Source organism: Zonotrichia leucophrys, chromosome 4A (genome assembly GCF_028769735.1).
Source record: "Zonotrichia leucophrys gambelii isolate GWCS_2022_RI chromosome 4A, RI_Zleu_2.0, whole genome shotgun sequence".
In the NCBI taxonomy this organism is placed as follows: Eukaryota; Metazoa; Chordata; class Aves; order Passeriformes; family Passerellidae; genus Zonotrichia; species Zonotrichia leucophrys.
The window spans coordinates 8,544,211-8,563,254 of NC_088174.1; the positions used below are offsets into that span (position 1 = coordinate 8,544,211).

Sequence of the window (19,044 nt, forward strand, 5' to 3'; positions counted from 1 at the left end):
ACTGTGTTCTGTGAGTTACAGGAACCTGGAACCCTGTCTCTTCTTGCCTCAGTGCATTTCTTCATCAGCTGAGTTGCTGTAGCTCTGAGTTTGCTCTGTACAGCACCTGCCCTGATCAGTTTTGGTGTTAACACTGCTGCCTAAGTTCTGTATCACCACAGATGTTTGTTCTTAAAACCTTTAAATGTGGAAACAGTAATTCAGCTACAGTATTGACTTAATCCTCTTTCTCAGTGGAAAAAATTTTCCATTGCACTCTCCTAGAAGCTTATTAGTGTAAGATTGTTAGAAAAACATGATGTCAGCATCATTGTTTCCAAGTTTTCCCATCTTTCAAGTGAAAAGCTGGTTTTCTGTTATTCCAGGTCTGCATATTCAGCCTAAGTGTGCTCCTTTGCTCTTTACCTTCTAGCCCTGACTCAAGAGACAGTTACACATAGCCAGGGTATAATTTGATTGCCTGTTTACCTCCTTCTGTTCCTTGGAGCTCACTGAATTCCATCTTTATTCCAGCACACTGCAGCGGGGGCAGAGGGCGGAGGCCAGTCCCTGGTCTCACCTGGCTCCTGCCTGGAGGATTTCCGAGCCACTCCTTTCATCGAGTGCAACGGTGCTCGGGGCACGTGCCACTACTTTGCCAACAAGTACAGCTTCTGGCTGACCACGGTGGAGCAGGAGCAGCAGTTTGTCAGCGCTCCCCCCTCAGAGACTCTCAAGGCGGGGCAGCTTCGGACTCGCGTCAGCCGCTGCCAGGTGTGCATGAAGAACTTGTAACAGAATTGCAGTTATGGGAACAGTCTTTGTTACCCCACCTTAGACATCACTGACTGGAGAAGGGTAAATTCACAAACCTCTTTTGTGTGTGTTTGATGGGTAAATCAAGACAGCTAGAACTCTACAGAAATCAAGTTTCAAGTCCAGGAATTTGTGCGCAGAGGAGGGAAAGATCAGTGTTCTGAAGCGATTTTTTAATGGAACATGGTGCTATGTTTTTACTTGGATGTTTTTTTCCCCTCTTTTATGGCTACCTCAGAAAGTCTCAGTGAGTTCCTTACTCAGACTGAAGAGCAGCTGACACCTTGTACCACTCCTCTGTCCAAGGCACATCCAGTCATCACCCAGAGAGACTTTGCCAAAGCTAGGCTGAGTTAGTGCCTTTGCACACAGTATTTGGTCTAGTGTAAGGGAGTGGAGACTCATTCTCCTGTGAAACACAGAACCAGCTAAAATTTATCAGGGTATGCTGGGTGACTTGGAAACACAATGCACTAATGGTTGATAATGGATTTTCTTAGAAAAATTAAGAAATGAATTATTTGCTTTGCTTATTACACAGATGGAACATTCTTTCCTCCAGTGACAGGTAACCAGTTCTAATCCAGCCTGCTATCCACAGCCTACCTTAATGCAATTTTTCATGTGAAGATAAATCCAAAACACCTCTACTATTTTTCTTTGCTTTCTGTTGAAATATATTCCAGGTCTGTTGGCTTCAAGGTCTGTGCTTATCTCCTTGCAGCCACTGATATACAGCCATACTTTATTAGCCAACATTTATTACTATGAACATAAATTTCCTTCCTGAGGCAGCTTTGGCACACTTATTTTCAAGCTTATTATTTAAGCTGTGTGTGTTTGAAAAGTAGAGCCTTCACTAGATGGCATGCAAGCTTATGCAGATACAGGAGTAAGCAGCTATGGGATGTACATTTTTTACTCCTGCAGTCACCGTGTGTTGTATCCTGCTTCCTCTGGGCTTTATTGCTGTAAGTTTAAAAATTTGTATCTCTACTGTCTGCACTGTTAACTTTCCTTCAGGGTGTAATTAAAGAGAAGTGCCACTAATTGGATTTTCCTTGTATATTTTAGGGGAAAGCCATGACAAAGGTATGGTTATGCCTATAATGAATTCATTCAGTAGGACTAAAGTTATTACCTTTAACCTCTCTGGAGTGAAGGGTGTGAAATCCTTGTCTATTGACATCCCAGGACATTTCAAAGGAGTGCCTTGCAAATGCACTGTCACCTTGGCTTAAAAATCTTTAGGATAAAATTATTCAGAAAATTCTTATTAATGCATGACTAAGACATTATTTTAAGCAGATAATAATCACTAAAGATGAAAGTATTATTTGCATAACACATTATCATCTTCACAGATGGAGATCAGAGCTCTCCAAGTCTTAGAGTTAAACCACACTAGAGATGAACAAGGAAGTTGAGGAACAATGTTGTCTTTCACTTATTCCTAATTGTGAAAGATCAGCAACTGCTCTGGATGTATTTTGCAAGTATCTTTAAGGCATTTTAACACTGCTGAGCAGCAGTCCTTTCCTCCACTCTAGTTCCTCGCTGTCCTGGCACAGAGCATGTGGGATTTACATCCTGGGTTATGCACATGCAACTTTACAACACTTGTGTGCACAGAGCAAAGCTCAAGACTTCTGAAAAATAACACAGGTAACTGACAAAGTACAAGGAAATTTTCATCCACTGGCTTCCCATGGTGCTACAAAGAATCTGGTTGGTCAGGTCTTTTATCTGCAGGGACTTGGCTTTATTTTTGGACATGCAAACACAATTCATTTATTCCCCAGGACTAGAGCTTTATGCATTTTTAGCAGCACTGCCTTTAGAGAGCTGCTTCTCTCAAAGTAACCAGCAGCTCCCCTGCTGTCCCTGTCCAAGCTTCCATCCACTCCCATCAGCCACTCCCTGGCAGGTGCAGGGAGCAGGAATTCCAATCACCTGTTCTGCCATCAGCCCCATTTCCATCCATCTGTTTACCCCAACCCAGAATCCTTCAAGAGCTCTGCAAGGTTCAGGCTTCTCTCTGAAGAGGCTGAGGGTGGCTTGGGGAATGAGCACCTGGTACTTCACTGAGGGTCTTTTAATTATTTTTAGCAGGTACTGCTTGAGACTGAGCATTTCAGAGCAAGGGCTCATTTTAATTTTTTGTCTGTGGGGAGGAGAGGGCTGCAACTGATGTCATAAGCACAGTAACTTCATGTATTAATGAAAAGGAAATACTTTGTTTAAAAAAAATCCCACAAAACCTGTGCAGCTACTCCATGGAGAGGGGAAGAAAATGGTATTTTTTCTATATGTATAATTTCCAAACCATGGCTAATAAACATTGAAGGCAAACAAGATGAACTGTGCCCAGGTCATGACTGTTTTCTTGGAAATCACCCTGGCCCTGACCCAGAAGTGCAAGTGAGAGGAGACAGCATTCAGGATTTCTCTACATGGTCATTTATTACTGAAGATGAAAGTGTGTGACTCACGTGCAGTACACTATGGTGACAAAGGGATCAGAATGGGGACTGTGATAGTAAAAAGGAACTGTAGAATGAATTAAAAGATCTTTGCCTTTATTCTGAGCTGGTTTTCTCAGAGCTGCTACAGAGATACTCTTTCTAAAAAGAAACAAAACTGCACCGGCTCTGCTGATAAAACTGGAGAATTAAGGCACTTTTACCAAAACAGATTTCAAAAGGCAACAAGTCAAAACCCAACAATTAAGTAATTTGCATATGCCTATATATTAAGTTTTAAGATAACCTGGGTTATATTTAGTTCACACAAACAAATTAACAAAATATAGCAGCATACAACCTATGAAAAGCTTAAGAAATTTATTAGATGCACAGATAAAGTGCAGTAACAGAGATACTTGTGTAAATCTTTTTTAAAATAAATAAGGTACAGTTAAACCACCTTTGACTCTCTTTAGCTCTGGAAGAAAAGTCAGCCTAAGTTTTAATGATTGAACTTTAAGGTCAAGGTGAAATATATCATAACTATAACAGTGGTTGTGATCTGTATCAACTCTTTGAGACTCCTGTTCCTCTTGAGGTCTCCCAGAAACAGGAAGGCTATTGCAACATGGATACGTTAGACATAGTTCCTTTCACAGAAACATTTTTGTCATAAAGTGTGGTTGCTCAAATACATGTTAAAATATTTAACAAGGAAACAATTTTCTCCTGATCCAGTTGATCTTTTAAACAAGACAATGCATTTTTTCTATGATGCAGCCCACAGGAAGGAACAGAAGTAGACATCCTCCTTAACTGAAGACTCTTGCTTTAAGAACTAAACTATTGCATTATATGAGAGCAAGAAATACCCATTTTGTGTTATCCCTTTCTCCAAACATACAGCCCACTGACAGACTTATTTTTGCCTTAATCTCAGAGGTCCATTTGTCTTCAAGAAAGACACACATTAAAAAGAGATTCCCTTTCAGGGTCTTATAATAAAATCTTTCAGTGCCTTTCCATCTGGGGAAGCTCTTTGACAGAAGGAACTGTCCCTGTAGGAGTTTTGGATGATACCAGATGTTTGTGCTCTGTTATCCATGATTTCAGGCACTTTTGGGCTAACATGGCTGTGTAATTTATGTCAATGCAATAATATTAGCAATATGTCAGAAGGGTCACCACAGTTTCCTTCATACACTCAGGATTTCAAATTCTTCTTCCAATTCAAATAGCTTGTCAGTAGATTCAATAAGTTCTGAAAAATAAATTAAACAATTTAGAATGTGAAGACATGCCTGATTTTGTTTACTAAAAAACCCCTCAAACATCCCCCCATCCTTCTGAAATGCTGCCTTTGAAATGTTTTCAAAGATTAAAAATATCTTGTGCTAACACATGTAAACTGGACCCGGCCTGTTTGGATAACTGATACTGTGTAAGAGCAAGGCATTCAATCATGCAGTGATTGCCTGATCCTCAGCAAAGCCCAGATCTTCCACCTGTGGTGGTTCTGTGCTGGCTGAGGAGCCCCACTCTGTGCCCAGAGCACTTTCAGTGGTACCACACCTGCTCCTGTGGTTGTCACTTCTGGCTTGCTTGGAGGTATGAAAGGAGGCCAGTGGGGTGGGTGCTTCTGCACCAGCTCAAACATCCGCAGGCTCTGCTGCTTTAGAATCTCCTGAGGACAGAATACAAACCAAAAACCACTTTTAGTATTGTGCATCTATCAAAGAACAAAGGCTGTAAATTCCTGTTAGGTCAGGTACCTGCCATCATGAATCACTGCTTCACACATCTCTAGTATTGTCCTACTTGAAAACACACCTGGAAGAGGGATCTCTTAAACTCCTACAAGTTATCAGTGCATTATAATGAGCTTTTATACATCTATAATTTTGTTTACATGGAGCAAACACATACCAAGAACATACTTCTGCCTTTTAAGTTACTTGCTTGGACCTCTCTGTTTTCTGTTGATCAACGGGAACAAAAACCAGATCTATCTACTCAAAAAAATCCAAGAGATTTTGGAAGATAGGCTTTGATCAGGAGAAACACATTATTGAAGCAAAATTTCACTGCTATCAGATGAGCTCCAGCATATCCTCTACTTCAGTTATTTGCAAACTGTTTCCTGTAGCCTTTTTTTAAATAAATGCTTTTGGTTGGTGGTACTTCATATTCACATTCCTGTTGCTTAATATTCCAGCTGCTTGCTGTTTGTCAGTAAATGACTTAGGTATGAGCCACTAACACAGTACTGCTAACAGAAGACAAACTCAGAAGGGGGTGGATGCACTTCTCCCAGTGCCAGGGCTCCATCAGCAGTGGCAGCCCTCCCTGATCATTAGTGCCACCTTCACTGGGGATCATTTGATTTGCAGGCCAGGAATTTCCATTAACCAAAAAAAGAACAGTATCCATGATTTCATACAGAGCAAAAAAAGATAGTAGTATTACCTTTTGTACAAGACTACACCAGTTATCAAAATCACATTCTTCTTTGCAAAAGAAGCCCTAAGGAAAGAATACACAGAGTAATATTAAATACAGTATGTCAGTGAGCAAAGATGCTGTGGTATCTATGTGTGGGTTATATCTCAAGTGACAATCACCCATAACCCAACCAAAGGACACTGGCACGAGATCAGACTGAACTTCTTCAACTACCACAGTATTTTTGTGGTCTATACTGGATTACTTCTACAAGTAATTTCACTTGAAGATTTGTAGATTAAATAAAACAAGCTCAGGTGAGTATCTTCTTGAGAGCAACCAATGCACAGATGATAGTGATGGAATAAAATAAGGAAACATGATTCAGTTCCTTGCTTTGACTTTCAAACTACTTCTTGGAAAAGGTCTATGTTGCCCAGGAAAGAAACTTAACTGGCTCCCCAAGATACAAACAGTTGGTTCCCTGCTTGAGCTAAAATCAATGTATCCTATGCAGTTCAAGTACTGTGTGTTGAATTTTAGATTGCACAAGAGTGCCCTGAGATCTTGACTGTGATCAAGGAAACATGGTGCTGCCCTTACCAATACACAGAGGTATTGCTTTGAACAAAGTACACATTTATCATTTTCTAACACCTACTAAAGCTACTGAAGGGTCCAAATTCATGATCTTCATTCTGTGAGGGGCTTGCTGGCAGTGGAAGCTCTTGTCATCAACTGTGCCATTTTCTTCTGAATCTACAAAACTCTGAGTGGTGTGAGGGTCCAAGTAGATCAGCTCATTGCCTGGAGGGGTAAAATCCACATGGTGATAACAAGCAAGAAGCAGTAATAATCACTTATTCCATCCAGACTTGTAAAACATAAAGAGAACTGGAAAGTCAGGCACAACAGCATCCCACAGGGCATTTAGTATAATTTTCCACTGTTACCTTTTAGGGTAGATTTTTTGGATTTTTTTTCTACCTTTGTCACATACTTTCCTTTATCTACATGAAGTCCAGTGCATTTTTTAAAAATCTCAACTGCAGTAATCCCTAACATTCCTCAGATCAAAGATACAGGATGACCACAAATCCAATCTGTAATCCCATTAGGCATTCACCCAGAAATTGAACAAATAAGTCTGAGTAAAACAGCTCACGTTTTACAAAAGAAAGAACAAAATATCCAAGGAGTTACAGATCAAACCAGGGTAAAATATCAAAGGCTGAATCTAGGATCAACTATTGCGTTAATTAATAAAGACATGGAAGAAGGTGAAAGACATACTGCTTTGAGAAAAAATTGAAAAATATGAGACAATAATTTAAGAAAGCCAGGAAGCAAAAGAATAAAACAAGACACTCTTCACTGGAAAGTATTAATGATTAGAAAAAATACAGTATTTAAGTAGCAGTGACATTTCACATTTTTTGAATGCTATCAACTTTCCTTAGTGTCTTGTTTTGCTTATATCATTCCATATTTTTATATCAAGCTTTGCTGCTTCTTTTCTGTTCCTATAAGGATGGTCTCATACTGTTCCTGAAGTGTCTGAGGTATGTTTCTTCTTCTCCATTCTCATGCTTAAAATGCTTACTACTGCCCCTTCCCAACGAAAATCCTTTCTCTTTCAGTCATACGGATATTTGGAGTAAGTTTCTTTCTTCCTTACCTAAAAATCCTATAAAATAATAGGCATTATTGGGTTTCCCTCCTAATGCTCCCAAAGACTGTGGCATCTTAAAGCATTCCTAGGAGTCCAAAGAGAGAGAAATTAAATTGATTTGTTTATTGATGTACAAGATACCTGCACTTTTTCACATAGACAAAGAAGTGACTGAAGAATGCCTTACTTTAAATGCATCAATATACACTGGGTTGATGTGATTAATCCCCAGGCGCAGAGGGATAATGAGCAGGAGGGGCTTCCAGCCTGGGCACAATCCTGCTGTGTTCTTGTTTGGGCCAAGAGCACTCCTGTGCAAATGTGCACTGCTGTGGGCAACACTGCTGCTCTGGGCAGGGCACCAGCACATCTTCTCTGGGGGAATGAAAAGAGACATCAGTGAATGCACACAGCAACACAGAGCAGACCCTTCAATCATGAATTAAATTGCTTTTCCAGACAGCTTTACAGAGCTCCTGTTTTAAGAAAAAAGGAGCAGGGCATGGAAATCCTGACTATTTAGTAGAAGTAATTCTGGCAGTCAGAGTGTGTGCTGGCACATTAGTGAGACATGGGAAAAATGAGGGGATGAATGTTTCAGACTGAAGTTGCATTTACTACTCGCAGTATTAAAGCTGTCAAGCTTTGCCTGGGAGATGATACAGCAGGGAGGAAGAATTAGAAACTCTTCAGGGAACTCTTCCCTTCCAGTAATGTAGACATAAAATACGCAGAAGTAGGGACTAAGGTAGAACCAGGCTGTGGCTAAATACCACTTGTAAACCTTACAGTTTATAAGTTGAAAATGGGCCACACATTTCTGAAGGATCTGCCCTTCATTTCCCTTTTGCATGACAAAAGCAAATTTCTGCCAAACTCTCTATTACAAGCAATTCTCTGTATTTTTACATACTACAACTTCATTCCATTGCTGGAGTAGGAGTTAAGGTAGCACAGACCAAACTCCACCTTCTCATCCCCATGGTATGTGAGTTGGTCACCAAAAATCCTCACTGTTCTGTGCTAACTTTACTTTTGGAAGCCCCAAACCTGAGTATCCATTTCCTTTATTCCTTTTCTTGCCCTGGGAACAAATAGGGATAGTGCCAAGATTTTGCTCATATTTAGATACATTCAAATCAAAAACTGTCACCAAGGAAATAATCACAGAATCATCAAATTATTAAGGCCAGAAAAGACCTTTAACATCATCAAATCCAACCACTACCCTAATGCTCCCAGAGCATAATTGTCCAAACAATTACATTTGCCATGAGCTTGAGCTACTCTTTGGTATCTGCTCTTTGGTATTCTGCAGACTCTGAGTTCTGCAGAAACTCCTGTTTCACTTACTGATGTCCTCGATGACCACTGTATTGTCCATAGATACATAAACTGCTAATGAATTCCATTCATCAAATAAAGCAAGCTTCCTAGAAAACACAGAGGCAATAATTAATAAAAGCTTACTAGGACCATGAGGATAGCTTTAAACTCAGGACAGTTAAATAGTCCTTGAGTAAAAAAGTCACTTATTTGGAAGAAAAATTTGTTGGGTTTTTTAAGTCTCCATGTAATAAAAAGATAACTTTCAGTGTTTAACATATTTAGAAAAAAATAATAATGAGTGGTTCCAGGAAAAGCACACACACTGTATCATGTGAAAGCTGTTTTGTCCTTTTGCCAAATGCAGGGATAGTAACAGCTCAACCACATGATCAGGTTTATTACTTTTTATTGCAATTAACAGATTCCACTGTGGGATTCTGCCCATGGTGCCTAACATCATGTAGAGAAGAAAAAAATTCCTATGCCAGTTTGTCCACCTTATTCTGTGCTTAAGAAGTTCAGTGGAACTATTTCAGGTTGTTAAAAGCCAGAGCAGCTCAAGATTTTGGAACCCAAAAGTTAGGAGGGTGGCACAACAGCACATAGGTTTCTGTCCACTTGGTGTGACATCCAGAACTCTGGGGAAGGGAGCTCTCAGGCTGCACAGGCAGTGCTGGGTGTCTGAAATAAGCCTGAATAACTGGTATGTGAGTCAAGAAGAATTTGTAAGGGAAAGGAGCTGGAGGCCAGGACATCCTTGAGCTCCTTTCTCTCTCCAGAACATGTCTGTGCCAGGGCTGCAGCAAATGGCACCCAGGAGCTGCAGGATGGGACATTCCCTATCCCTCAGCAAAGGCAGCTCTGGTGAGGCCTCCAGGCCAGGAGCAGCTCCCATGCTCTCCCCAGCAGCCTCAGGCAGCCCCAGGAGCACAGCCAGGACCCTGCCAGGACTTACTTCAGCACTTGAGCAACTGTGTTTGGTCCAAACCACTCTCCAATGGACTTCCCCTCTCCAACACCCATCTGTGCTGTTGTGGAAAGGGAAAACAAACCACAGAGAGGCTGGTCACAGTCTGTGTCACACATGGCCTACCAATACCTTCACAAACACTCCAGAGCAAGTGTATTTAGCAACAATTATTTTCTCAACCTATACTCTTTTCAACACTTAATGACTGCTACTTCCCTTGGAAGAAGTTCCTAAACTGTAATGACAACTACAAATATGTCCTTACTTACAAATTACAGCAATAACTTCTATGACTGTCTATTTGAACACTATCAACTCTCCTACCCAAAACCTGCACACTGTATTCTAGAATACAGATTTATTTAGGTCTAAGTATAATATTTCTGAATTATTATACTTTGTACCCACTTGCATACATTTTTATTTATATGTAAAAATATACATTGTCTTCATAATCACCTTTTTAAAATGTTTCATTAACTTACTTCAAATGAGAAAGTTTCAACACTGTTGGAATTTCAGTAGACAAAAGGAAGGTGATGTGTGTTCTTACCCATTTGGTGGATGGAATAACAGCAATCTTTTCTATCCAGAAAGCACCGTAAGATTCTATGATATTCTTCTGGTTGCTTTTTGTGTTTTTCCCATTGCCAATCTTTCAGGAAAAAAGTTATAGAGATTAAAAAATAATGCTTTCATTGTACTGATCAAATTTCTAGATGGCAGAAAGCCATACAATGAGATTTTAAGAGACAATCCATCTCTAATATTTACATTTTATTTAGAGATCCTAGAAGTCACACCTTGTCATTTATTACCAAGCTGCCCTTTATCTATTGTGTGAAAATTGGGAAACTAAAATAATAATGCCAACTGCAAGTATATCCCAAATGATCACTGCTGAGAATTGATAGCTATTGCTCTATGTAAGCTTCCAAGACTATTTAAAACTACCTGTTCTGTTCAGACTTTATCAGATTTGCAAACATTTGTAGGATTTGTAGACTCATAAAGCAAAATCCAAACACAATGCTGGCCCTCTCCCACAGCAAAATCCAAACCATGGCTTTGCCACATGAGCTTCTGACATAAGGTAATTACCTCACATTTACTAACAGAGAAACACATACACAGGGCTGGTGCTCTTTAGATCCATACTGCAAGTTAAAGATTAGTTTTTCTCAGGTAATTATGTTTGTTTGCCAACTCAGTTAAATTTTTGCACTACCATTTTGTGTATTCAGTTATTAAAGTGGTAAATCCACACATTGTGCTGCCATAGAAACCATGACAAAAGAGCACAAGGATCACAGACCCAGCCACAGCAAGGTAAGTGACAGGAGAGTGTCACACAGAGCACACCTATGACACTCACCTGTGGCTCTGGGATATGGGGTGTCAGTAGAGAATTACAGGCACTGGTGGGGTCTGCTGTGGGGTCTGGACTCAGGCTGATGATGGCTGAGTGGTTGTGAAGTACTTTGTGTGGTGTTTATCACTCTGTCACTACTGACACCATCACCCTGGGCTAGTATTTTCATGGCTATGTAATGAAAACAGGGGAAGAACTCAGACCCATGGTAGCAAGTTTTCCCTTGGCTTCAACTTGGGCATTCCTCAGAAAGATTTATAAAATAACAACAATGGGATTCCCTATTTGTCCTTCCTCTGTTTTTGTTTCTCTGCTTAAGGCTGACATGATTTTGCCCCATCAGACAAGAACAGTTCACTAATAACTTTATCAGGATATCACAGAAAGTCTCATTAATAAATTTAGGTTTTATGCTTTTATGGAAAACAACAACAAAAGTGAAACAGCCTCCAAATAACACAAAAGTTGCCTCAGCAACAGTACTCACCTCTTCCTAAATGTCTGCAGATCAGTGCCTGGGCCAGCATCATCTGCCCACACCTCAGCATGCATCCCCAGCCCGCGTCAGACGAGGGACCGGTGCCTCCTGCCAACAGAGGGGCTCAAATCAGCACGGGCTGTGCATGGAGCCAGCTCTGAGAGAACCCACAGAAAAACCTCTGACAGCTGAGACCCACAGGCAAACCCCTAATAACTGAAACCCACAGGCAAACCTCTGAGACTGAGACCCCCAGCAAACCTGACAACTGAAATCCACAGTCCAACCTCTGAGAGCTGGAACTCACAGTCAAACCTCTGAGAGCTGGAACCACAGTCAAACTCTAACAACTGGAACTCACAGTCAAACCCTGACAACTGGAACTCACAGTCAAACCCTGACAACTGGAACTCACAGCCAAGCCTCTGACAGCTGCCCCACAGCTGAGGGGGAGCCAGCCTGCCCCACTGAGCCAGCTCCTTTCTCCCACAGTGCTGCTGTCACTTCACTGCTTGCCCCACAAACATGAAGACCAGATTATATACAGGTACAAGCAGACACTGATTTTAATGGCTTTAATCTTTTGTTTGCACACACAGTTAAATTATGATCAAAATGTTCTAGTAGTGTAAAAATAACTTTTCAGTCCCCAACATCATCACTAATCCTGCTAATCCATAACCAGGCTGCTGGAATGCTGCATACTCACCAATAGGTGAAAACTTTCTTCTATAAGTGAACCAGAGACGAGCACTTATATCCAACAATAACTTAGATTTGTCTGGAATAATTTTAAGAGGAAATACATTATTAAAACAGACTTAAAACTGAAAAATTCAAATTATCCCTGTACACTTAATATATAGAGAGCATGGAAGGCTCCTATAGCTTTTACATACAAGACCCTTAGTACTTCAAACATTTTTTAGCAATTTAAACACAGAGAGCTTTTGCAGACTGCTGATTAAAGTTAACTTATTAAGGATGAAATAATTACTAGCCAATGAAATTTTACAAGGTGCTTGGAATGACTATGCCCAGCCTGAATAAAACAACTCTGGAGAACTGTCCTCAGGAAAGAACTGGTAAAGCAGGTTAAGAAGTTCTACGTGCAAATCAACATGGAATTATACATTACCTCCAAACCCAACAGAAAGTAATCTTAAGAAAAGGTTAATAATGTTAAATTGAATGAAACCTCTCTTTTTTCTGTTTGTTTAAACACATGCACTTACAGAATCCTCCAAAGGCTCTGCAGAATGCTTAAGAATCCTGTTTGCTGCATTTTCCCTTGGCTGTGGCTCAGACTGGCTGGCTTTTCCAAAGGATTCTCCAGCTGATCAAGGCTGCCTGCAGCACCCTGGGCTGTCCTGCACTGGTGGCCACTGCCTTTGCCATGTAACACAGGAGGATGGCCCTGTCTTCTCCCCAGGGAGCAAAACTCATTTCTGAAACCTTATTTTTATGTAAACACATTACTCTGCTCTAACTTTTAGGCCATGTACTTATTTTCACTAAAATGCAGTACGTGCCATAGACTAACTTATTGTTGTTACTTGAAATATCATTTCAGTTGCAAGTAACAGGCTGTGGACAGCATCCCTCATAGGAAAATGACATCAGTAATGCTGAGCATTTCCCAAAAATTATTTATACATTAATTTCTGAGGCCCTGTGTTGTGGAGACTCACATCTGACAGCCTCTGCTGTGAATGTGATCATATTGCATGAATTATAGTGGGAGGACACTGGCCTTGGTTCTGGTTTCTGGACAGGAGGAATTCCACTGCTTACACCTGGTGTCTCACTGATGGAGAGCAAACTTCCCTCATGAGACATTCAGGGAACACAAGGAAATCAGGAGCTGTTGCTGCATGTGAATCTATGAATATTCTACAGATGTTACAGATAATTTAATTCTAAATATACCTGTGTTTAGGTGGTGTTGCCTTCCTAAAATCCACACTGGCTCATCAGTTTCTGGAAATTCTTCTAAGTAGTCTGACAAAAGAGTGATCTGGTTTTCATACCTAGACAAAACTGAACAGGAATACACAAAATTCAAACTCCATTTTATCCCCTTGTTCCTTTATACCCAACCTGGAGCTCTCAAACTGAACTAGTTTGTAGTAAGTCTTTACAGCCTTTGGGGCTTCTGAGCAGTGCTGCCAGCTGCTTTTAATTTTCTCATTTAAAAGCTGTTCTGACTGAAATAACCAATGCCTTGGTTTTTATTTATATCCTCAGTGAGTTCTGAGAGAACACCAGGTATAACACCTTTATAAGCTATCTCACTGAAGCCAGTGACAGAAGTTCAGGGTGACTGCAGTGAGGATGAGATTTGATTCAAGATAATGAGGAAAGGAAAAAAACAAAAAGGCACCACAGCTTGATCTGAAACATAGAAAAAATACAAATCAGAGTGATTATGGCCTCATGCTTAATGGAAAGCATGTGAAAAGTGTTAGCAAGACTGGGCTTTACTTTCCCAACTGGAGATTTGAAACACTTCAGAAAAAAAATAGATGTATTAATGTTATTATTCAACACCATATCTATTTAGTGAAAAAATAACAAATGATAATTAATACTACCAAAAGAAGAGAGTCCAACTATTTTCTAGATCATTAAAATGATGCTTTTTGGAAGAGTGCAAAAACCCTTCAAGTATAAAAATTAATGTAAAATCATATATATAAAGTAAGATTTCATTTAAAAATAATACACATTCCAGCGATCAGAAGGGAGCTGCACCACCGTCTGGCTGGAACCCGGGGCCAGCAGCGCCGAGCCCCGACACTGAGCGTGCCCGCAGGCAGGGGTGAAACCGCGCCGGGCTCCTCCAGGGCTGGCGGCTCAGCAAAGCAACTGCTGGCCCCGTGCTCTGCATTCCCCGGCAGAAAAGCCGCCGCTCACTGCATTTCCAAAGCAAATTACCTGGTTTTTACTCCAAAGACTTAAGACACTCTGGACCCCCGAAATCCAACCGGAGGCACCTGCCCCCCCTTCGCGGCCGCCTCTCTCGCCCCCGCTGCCGTCCGACACCCCGGAGCACTGGCGAAGGCACCGCCGGGGTTTCTTTTTCCCTGCCGGGATCCCCTTCCCGGCGCTCCCCCACAGCGCTCCCCCCGAGCTGCGGCGCCTCCCGGAGCGGGGCTCCAGACCGGGCTCCGGCCCCTCCGCTCAGGCCGCCCCGCGCCCCGGCCGAGCCCCCTCACGCCCGGGCCCTCTCCCGAGCCCCCTGCCCCGGCCCTGGGAGAGGCCGCGGGACCCCAAGCGCCAGGCGACCCCTCCGGCACCGCGCCGGCTCCTGTCCCTCAGCCCGCGGGCATCTCCCGCCGCCGGGAGCCCCGCTGAATCCCCGGAGCCCCGGCCTGGCCCCTCAGCGCCGCCCCGCCAGCCGTGCCCGCGCCCCGCGCCCCTCACCGGCCTCCATCCTCCCGCTGTCACCATCCTCCTCCCCTTCGCCCCGACACGGAGGCACAACACGGCCGCGCCGCGGGGCGCCCTGGGAGCTGCAGTCCCCCCGCCGGCCCGGAGCGCACCGTCCCTGCGTCCACGGGACTACAAACCCCAACAGCCCCCGCGGCCCGAGCGGCGAGAGGAGCAGGCGGGCAGGGGCGATTGGCTGGACTGGGCGCCGGCGCCCTCCTGATTGGCGGTTCGCGGGCATGGCCCCGCCCCGCAGGCGGGCAGGCGCGGGGGCAGCATGGAGGGCGCGGTGTCGGACGTGGCCGTGTGTAACCTGGCGTTCGCGGGGCGCCTCGAGGAGCTGCGGGCGCTGCTGCTCCGCGACCGGGCCCAGGCCACGCGGGCCGACCAGGTCAGCCGGCTGCGGCCCCGGGCGGCCTGGGGGCGGCTCCTGCCGGCCGCTGCCCGTCCTTGCCCCGCTGACCGCTTCCCTCCCGCAGGATCACCGCACCGCGCTGCACTGGGCCTGCTCGGCGGGACACACGGACGTGGCGGAGCTCCTGCTCGGGCTCGGCGTGCCTGTCAACGACAAGGACGATGTGAGTCTGAGGGACCGCGGGGCGCTCCGGGGCCGCGGGTGCTGCCGGGCCCGCTGCTGTCACGGTTTCAGCCGCAGAGGGGCTCTGACAGCGGCCGGAGCCCGCCCGGAGCCGCTTGCGCCGCTCCCTCCTCGCCCTCGCCCCCTCCGGCCGCGGCCCCCGGGCGGTGTCTGGCACTTGGGCAGGTCCCGGCTGCTCTGTGGGAAGTATTCCACGTTTGGAAATAGGCGTGAGGAGGAGATCTGAGACCTGCTTATTGTCCTGGAATTCTAGGAGAGCTGTACTTATGAAGGAAGCTGCAAAACCAGGGGTGTTTGGGTGATTTTGGGGTTTTCACATTGCCTTTATCTCCATGAGATCTCTCAAATATGTTGTGCCAAATCATGAGGCAGCCTGAAGATCTCTCACACTGGGGAAGGCATTAATAAAGCAGGTGCAGGTTCAGTGGTTTCACAGTTGGAAAGGAGATGGCCTGCTCCTGTTCTAGAGGAAGAGTTGGAATATTTGTATCCATTACAAAGCATCTAAATGTCATCCATAAAGAAGGAAATGTCTCATCAGTTTAGAGAGTAGGATATAGAAAAACTTGTTAACACTCTTTTCTACTGCTGCTGTTTGTTCTTAAAAAGGCATTAGTGTAAATTCTGCAGGGACAAAGTGCTCTGCAAAGATACCATGCATTACTGCATAGCAGAAGTGATTTCTGTCATTTAACTGGCAGCTTTTTCCAGGTACCGAATGCAGGGGTGTAAGAAGACATGAGCCTTGCATCTAGTGAAAATCAGTAATATTTTAGCTTTACACTGGTAAGAATATGAGCAGTGTGAGTAGTTCAGGTTTGTCTGGGTTGTACATTATCATGTTTTTCTGCCTGAAACTCATGGTTTGAATAATGTGGATTTCTTCTTGCCTCTGTAGGCTGGTTGGACTCCCCTGCACATTGCTGCTTCAGCAGGCCGTGATGAAATTGTGAAAGCCCTCATTGCTAAGGGTGCTCATGTAAATGCTGTCAATCAGAATGGCTGCACACCCCTGCATTATGCAGCCTCCAAAAATAAGCAGGAGGTATGTTTACCTAAGCTACTGGAGCTGGTGGTGTTCTTGGAAGAAGGATTTAGGTGTATTAAGCCCACATCCTCCTCCCCTGCTCCTTTCTCTTTCAACATGCTCAGATTGCAATCATGCTTTTGGAGAATGGAGCAGATCCAGATGCAGCAGATCATTTTGAATCCACCCCGTTACACAGAGCAGCATCCAAAGGAAACCTAAAAATGGTACAGATCCTTGTGCAGCACAATGCAACTTTGGATATCCGGGACTCTGAAGGGAATACTCCTCTGTAAGTAATTTTTTATTTTTATTTTGCTTAATATAGAGTAATTTCTGTGAAATTCAACTCCATTATTTCAATGTCTTTTTCTTTCTTTAATTTTTTGTTGCTTCAAAATACACTCTTGCTTCACATCCCTGTGCAATTAAAAAGTATTTCAGAAAGTCATACGTAGTATTTTACCATAGTGGTCTGTGCATGCATACTTTACCTTGTGTTACTGCATCCACTTAAAGAGTGTAGAACACATTTTGTATTAATCTGGAATACATTGGTTGTTGCTGTGGGGTAGAAAGTGAGCTAATGACATCAGAGTGAGAGGAAACTGGTCTTGCAGGCTGGTCTACTCTGTCCTGCCAAGCAAGAACTCATTTCAGAAGCTTTTCTTCACCTCTCTAAAGAAAATCAGCAATTGAAATACAATCAGCCCAATGCTTATTGTTACCTGAGAGATCAATTTGAATCTGTAAGGGTTACAGCTACTTTGAAGTTGGTGTCAAAACCACAGTGGAATCCAGATTTTGCTGTGAATAAAATCAAGCAGTAAGTTTTAGCTGTACATAAATCCCAGTATGGCCTTGGAATGCACACAGTTCTTCCTAGGACGCTGTGCCAAATGGAGAAAAGCATTTGCTGCATTTGCAGTAACTCATTACTTTTTAGCATCAGACAATTTATTTCTCACCTTCAATTTAATAGAGATTGCCATTTTCCATTCTCACCATGGATTATGTTCTCTTTAGCTTTGCTGACTGCAGAGCCAAATCCTAACCCAAAGAACTGTCTTAACATTGCAAGGAGAGCAGCAGGAGGAATGTTCTTGAGTTGCTTAATGACAGCAGAGGGACTGGACAGCAAGCTTTGGAATCTGTCTAGGTAGTTGGCTGCTTGTGGATTTGTTGTTCTCAGATGTATCTCCCCCCAGCATTGACACTGTCATTTTGACAAGGTGTAATTGTTGCTCTGTACAAGCTTGGAGAGTTTAACAGTGGCTGTGGGTTTCTTGTTCTCACTGCAGCCATTTAGCCTGCGATGAAGAGAGAGTGGAGGAGGCAAAGCTGCTGGTGTCCCATGGTGCAAGTATTCACATTGAGAATAAAGAAGAGCTGACCCCTCTGAAAGTGGCCAAGGGTGGCCTGGGAGCCATCCTTAAAAGAATGGTGGAAGGCTAGAGGGGGCTTCACTTGAGTCTGTCTCCTGTTGCACTTCTGCTTACGATTGCAGACTTCATATTTTGATAGTTCACCTGGGATGTCATGTATGGTATCAGCATGGTAATGAAATGTTTTTATTGAGGCTGTCCTTCAAGTGCAGTGCCAAAACAACTCTTTGTACTTCCTGTTAATTAAATTGTTCACTGACTTTAAAGTATTTTTCAATATCTTGCAGTTTTCTTTCAGTTTACAGTGTGATGTGTATAAATGTGGTATTCTTTCTACTTCAGATCCCAGTTTAGAATTATTTCTTTCAAGAAACAGGACCAAAAATGTTTTCGCCATTTAAATCCAAATTTGTTTTCTTCTAGAGTCTTTGTTTTTTCTCTTAGCTTTTGTGATTTGTGTGTGGGGTTTTGTCTGTGTTTTGTGGGTACTGATTGTCTTTCTCCAGATGATTCTAAGCTACACTGTATTTCTCTTTGTGGAATGCAGTTTGCTTAGTTACTTAGATAATTGTATCCCTTTTTGCTACTCTTGGTGTATTAAGTTTAAAGCTTTTCTGTTGTTACTGGTTGTTACCCTGTTTTTCTCTGAGTCTTTAATACATGTATTTGATGAAGTGCACTGGACTGCTTGCAGAATGCAGGCACAGTTTCAGGGTTACCTCTGCAAATACACTGTTTTATAATGGATGGCTCTGGATACTCCTCTGGGACGTACTTCAACTTTAATTTTTTTCTTCTTGTTCCTTTTGAAGGTTTCTTTTTCTGTTCTCTTTGACTCCCATATGCAGCACTGACACTTGCAGTTTACCATCTTATTTTATAACAGAAGCCTGGTTTAACCTTTATTTACTCATAGCAAATCCTGATATTAAGTTATTACAAGGCAGAGCTAACAATGTAGAGCCTGAAAAGTGACCTCCTGTCCTGATGTTAAGATAATTTTTGACACTGGTGGATAGAGTTCCACTTGAACAAAGAATGAAATTGTGTGAAATAAAGAACTTTCCTAAACAACAGTC

The 19,044-nt window shown here is 42.9% G+C and overlaps 3 protein-coding genes across 6 annotated transcripts in view; 2 read left to right on the top strand and 1 right to left on the bottom strand.

Annotated features, from left to right (window-relative positions):
- Positions 1–3,296, top strand: part of COL4A6 (collagen type IV alpha 6 chain) — a 107,644-nt gene extending 104,348 nt beyond the window's left edge. For all 3 annotated transcript variants that reach the window (XM_064713320.1, XM_064713322.1, XM_064713321.1), the window contains one exon: positions 514–3,296. In XM_064713320.1, coding sequence (XP_064569390.1) covers positions 514–774 — 261 coding nt within the window. In that variant the 3' untranslated portion in view covers positions 775–3,296. The remainder of the gene's footprint in view (positions 1–513) is intronic.
- A 61-nt stretch (positions 3,297–3,357) lies between these two features.
- Positions 3,358–15,123, bottom strand: ATG4A (autophagy related 4A cysteine peptidase). Of its 2 annotated transcripts, none has more exons than XM_064713327.1 (13): positions 14,950–15,123; positions 13,453–13,563; positions 12,233–12,304; positions 11,533–11,631; positions 10,227–10,328; positions 9,659–9,731; positions 8,728–8,807; positions 7,562–7,749; positions 7,381–7,459; positions 6,364–6,509; positions 5,727–5,783; positions 4,833–4,944; positions 3,358–4,521 (listed from the first exon to the last, which is right to left on the bottom strand). In XM_064713327.1, exons 1-13 carry the CDS (start codon positions 14,957–14,959, stop codon positions 4,457–4,459), a joined length of 1,194 nt encoding a protein of 397 aa, XP_064569397.1. In that variant the 5' UTR covers positions 14,960–15,123; the 3' UTR covers positions 3,358–4,456. The 2 variants fall into 2 exon arrangements, with proteins under 2 accessions (XP_064569397.1, XP_064569398.1); XM_064713328.1 differs by lacking the exon at positions 14,950–15,123 and adding an exon at positions 14,461–14,597.
- An 89-nt stretch (positions 15,124–15,212) lies between these two features.
- PSMD10 (proteasome 26S subunit, non-ATPase 10) lies at positions 15,213–19,041 on the top strand. The gene is made up of 5 exons (XM_064713329.1): positions 15,213–15,346; positions 15,435–15,533; positions 16,452–16,598; positions 16,706–16,872; positions 17,882–19,041. The coding sequence occupies exons 1-5, from the start codon at positions 15,233–15,235 to the stop codon at positions 18,033–18,035; spliced, it is 681 nt and encodes a 226-aa protein (XP_064569399.1). The 5' UTR covers positions 15,213–15,232; the 3' UTR covers positions 18,036–19,041.
- Positions 19,042–19,044: the final 3 nt, after the last annotated feature.